At 39.6% G+C, this 3,694-nt stretch overlaps 1 protein-coding gene across 1 annotated transcript; it reads right to left on the bottom strand.

The window, feature by feature from the left end:
- Positions 1-879: 879 nt before the first annotated feature.
- On the bottom strand, positions 880-3,387 carry LOC140812716 (probable L-cysteine desulfhydrase, chloroplastic). Its single transcript, XM_073171062.1, has 2 exons — positions 1,904-3,387; positions 880-1,145 (listed from the first exon to the last, which is right to left on the bottom strand). The coding sequence occupies exon 1, from the start codon at positions 3,219-3,221 to the stop codon at positions 1,908-1,910; it is 1,314 nt and encodes a 437-aa protein (XP_073027163.1). The 5' UTR covers positions 3,222-3,387; the 3' UTR covers positions 880-1,145; positions 1,904-1,907.
- Between the last annotated feature and the right edge of the window lie 307 nt (positions 3,388-3,694).

Raw genomic sequence — 3,694 nt, 5'->3', positions numbered from 1 at the left:
CGGTATACAACGGTAGGTGTGTATCTTAATCTTTGTGACTATCTCTTGGAATCCGAATTTTTCTTTTTCAAACATTACCCTATTGCGCATATTCCACAAATGATAAACCGTTGCCGTGAGGGCTGTGATCCTCATACGTGCTAAGGTAGACGTACCTCTGTAATGTGTTCTAAAAGCTCGAAGGATTGTATTTGGAGATGCCATTATTTTCTTCATATCAAGCCAATGACGAACACTCTCCCAAATGACTTTTGTAGCACCACATTCGAAGAACAAGTGGCCTACCGATTCATCATGTATCTCGCACAACACACATTTCCGATCACTGATGTAACCTAGCTTGTCTCGGGTCATGAGTTTTTGGATGAGCAAATAAACAAAGTATGAACCGATGTTTAGGCATCAAGAAGGATTTAGACAGTATAGGTTTCCATGGCCAGTTGGTTTCGTTTCCCACAAAGAAGTGGTAAGCACGATCAAGACCGTCTTTTTTACCAAACCAACTCATCAAGCACGAAACAGCAGCATCAGCCGAACCAGTTCTTGCTAACATTTATCTTGATTCAACCTTACCTGTCGGTTGAAGAATTCATAACAGTACATCATTTATTTTAAAAAGTTTGTGATTTGTGAATAGTTGATTTAATAAAATTATATTCTTAGTATTTCAGTAATAGTTTTTTTAAACAGGAAGAGATTAGAATTATAATTATATTTTTAATTTATTTGTCTATATATGTTTAAGCTTTTTCCCTTCTCAAAGTAAGCTTGTTTAAAATATTTACATTTATATCTCCAATATTATTTTGCTGATAAAAAATATAGCTTTAAAATTAATTAAATCAAATCATTAATAAAATTTCTAATCTAGAGGAAAAAAATTGAATGACATAACATGAAGACTCCAGAGAAGAAAATGAGGTTAATGATTGATGATCATGAAACAGTCAATGAAGTGAGGTATCATTGATACATAACCATGGAATTCCACTATTACAAACAACACAGCTCTAGTGTTGAGGATTGATACAGCAAGTCAGATTTTATTGTTTTCCCAGGCAGTTTGTACCTGAAAAATGCTAAATGGCTAGTAAACAGTGAATTCGATTTAAGGGTCACTGAGCGCGTGCTCGCGTCCCGCTAAGCTGCAAAAGGGGAAACAAAATGAATGATTCAGAGGTAAGTCAGTTATGTGCATCTGGGTGTGTTTTTGTGTGTTAATAATATCAAGCCTACAACTTAGCAAGTATTCTTTTATGGTCACAAGGGATTTAAAAGGTTGTTCATCATGAGCTAAAAAACTACACAACAGCAGCAAATACGATCGAACTTGATTTTGAAAGCAAAATGGGCATTAGCAGCAAATACTTCGGATAATGTAAAGTGAGACCATATATCGGTTTCCAAAAGCATGTTGACCAAGAAAGTGATGATTTGTGTATTCTACTCATATATTCACGACACCATTTGAAACTGCAGCGTTTAAGAAATAAAAACTACACAACAACATGCAAGCTACTCATCTTGTATATTATGAAATTAGACAGGTGAGATATCCTGTAACAAAGAAGAGAGAAAATCTAATACAAATGAAGAATAAATTATTGGAATAAGTTAAGTCCAGAAAACTGCTCATGAAGAAAACCTCTACGCGTAAAACAACTATCAACAACTACCATCGTCAATCTTTCATAACCATATTAAGTTGTCACCAAAACTTGAAGGAAAGGGAAACATTGAATGAACAGGACAACACTTCTGCCCATTATTAAGTCAACGCAGAGATGACCATTATTAAAGCTGAGAGTAAAAACAAAGACAAACTAGATGGTTTTTGCACTTCAGCTTCCAACAGATAACAACTTGATATTGTAATCCATAAAACCTTAAAATGAAGTATCACCTTTTCATTTGGGAAGGGACGCACAAGTAACACCATCTTTGACCAACTTGTTGACAGCATCCCTAAACCTATTGTAGTCCTCGACCACATTATACACCTGATGAGAAATCCTAGCATACCCTGTGATTGGATCAACTTCTCCCTCAACTGGCGTCCGATAGTAAATCGGAACCTCAACCTTAAAAACGGTTCTCAAATGAGCCCTCAGTTTCAATGCATCTGAATCACTCTTAATCTCTAAACAAGTGGGCATTCCCACCATAGCCATACTCGAGCACATATCCGGCGGAGTCCCTAATTCCGTCCCCCATGCTTCTACTAACATTTTTGCCATCTCTACCACTGCATCGTGATTCCTCTGCATAATCCCATCAATCCCTCCTTCAAACCGATTCAAGAACTCCATAACCTCTGGCAAAACCAACTGGGAGCTATAGTCCCTCGTCCCGATCCAGGAACTCTCAATTGCTAATCCATTACCATATTCATGAGACACCACAGGGTGGTGTAAGTCAGAGGATCCTTCCGACATCTTACAATACAAAAATGCTGCAGATGGTGGGCAAAACAACCACTTATGCAAATTACTTGCGTAAAAGTCAGCTCCTATGTCCTTCATGTCTAAATCCACATTGCCAATGGCGTGTGCCCCGTCAATAAATATTCTATCAACACCCTCGTCTCTACACATTCTCACAAGCTCTTTCACAGGGATTATTACACAAGGCATTGAAGTTATATGATCAATGACAGCCAATCTAATCCTTCTACCATTTTCTTTCCCTTTTTGAAGAGCCTTTTGAAATTCAAATATAATATCCGAACTAGATTTCACGGGAAAAGGAAGGTGAACCTCAATGACATGGCCACCAGCGCGAGAAATGTACGCGTGGACGGACTTCTTGACGGCTCCGTAGGCATAGTGGAGCATGATAACGGCGTCACCGGGCTGAAAATGAGATGAGAAGAAAGACCAGGTGGTATACTGAAGGACGATAGCGGCGGCTGTGGTGGCGTTATCCACGACGGAGACTTCATCTGGATGGTCCGCGTTGATGAGGGTCTGGATTAGGCGACGGGTTTCGAAGATGGAGGGCTTGAGCGTGTTGAAATAGAAATAATCCGGCTGGCGGAGGAAGAGGAACTGGTAGTGCTGTTGGGCGGCGATAATCGTGGCAGGGCAGCACCCGAAGCTTCCGTTGTTTATGCGGGCCAGAGTGGGGTCATGATGGGAGAATTCGGAGCGGATCTCTTCCGGGGTTATGGATTTTAATGACTTTTGGGTGGTGGCGCCGTTGGTCGGAAGGAGGGAATCCATTCAGGACAACGGCGGCGATGGTGGTGGTGTAGATGTGATGATTGAAATGGGTGAGAAGTGGATGACATGGAAGTAAGTATTACTGTTTAAACAAAGACAAAACTAAGTGGAAGCTAATGCCACCTGCCGGCCGGAGGAGACAGTTGACATTGCGATACCATCACGTGCATATCACGTGATTTCTTCTTTATTTTTTAATAACAAATTGAAAATATTTTTTTCTCAGTTAGGGAATTGATCTGTAATTCTATATTTTGTACACAAATGACTAGGTCGGTCCTCCTCCTGCACATTGTTTTCTCGAGCAAATCTTACGTATCCTGTTTTGTGGGGATGTAAACAAAACAAGCTATTTGGAGCTCGCATCAGAAAAATATTTGTTTGAAATTGTTCGTTAATCTTATCAATTCGAACTCGAGCTCGATTTCAAGATAAACAATTTTATCGTGTTGAGATCGAGCTTAAGGATATTC

This window comes from Primulina eburnea, chromosome 14 (genome assembly GCF_022965805.1).
Source record: "Primulina eburnea isolate SZY01 chromosome 14, ASM2296580v1, whole genome shotgun sequence".
Lineage (NCBI taxonomy): Eukaryota > Viridiplantae > Streptophyta > Magnoliopsida > Lamiales > Gesneriaceae > Primulina > Primulina eburnea.
Note: the sequence above shows the minus strand (reverse complement) of the source record. Positions and strands in the feature narration are given on the sequence as shown.

What these genes read in the sequence shown, in the direction of transcription:
- LOC140812716 (XM_073171062.1), bottom strand. Translation starts at nt 3,221, where the DNA reads ATGGATTCCCTCCTTCCGACCAACGGCGCCACCACCCAAAAGTCATTA.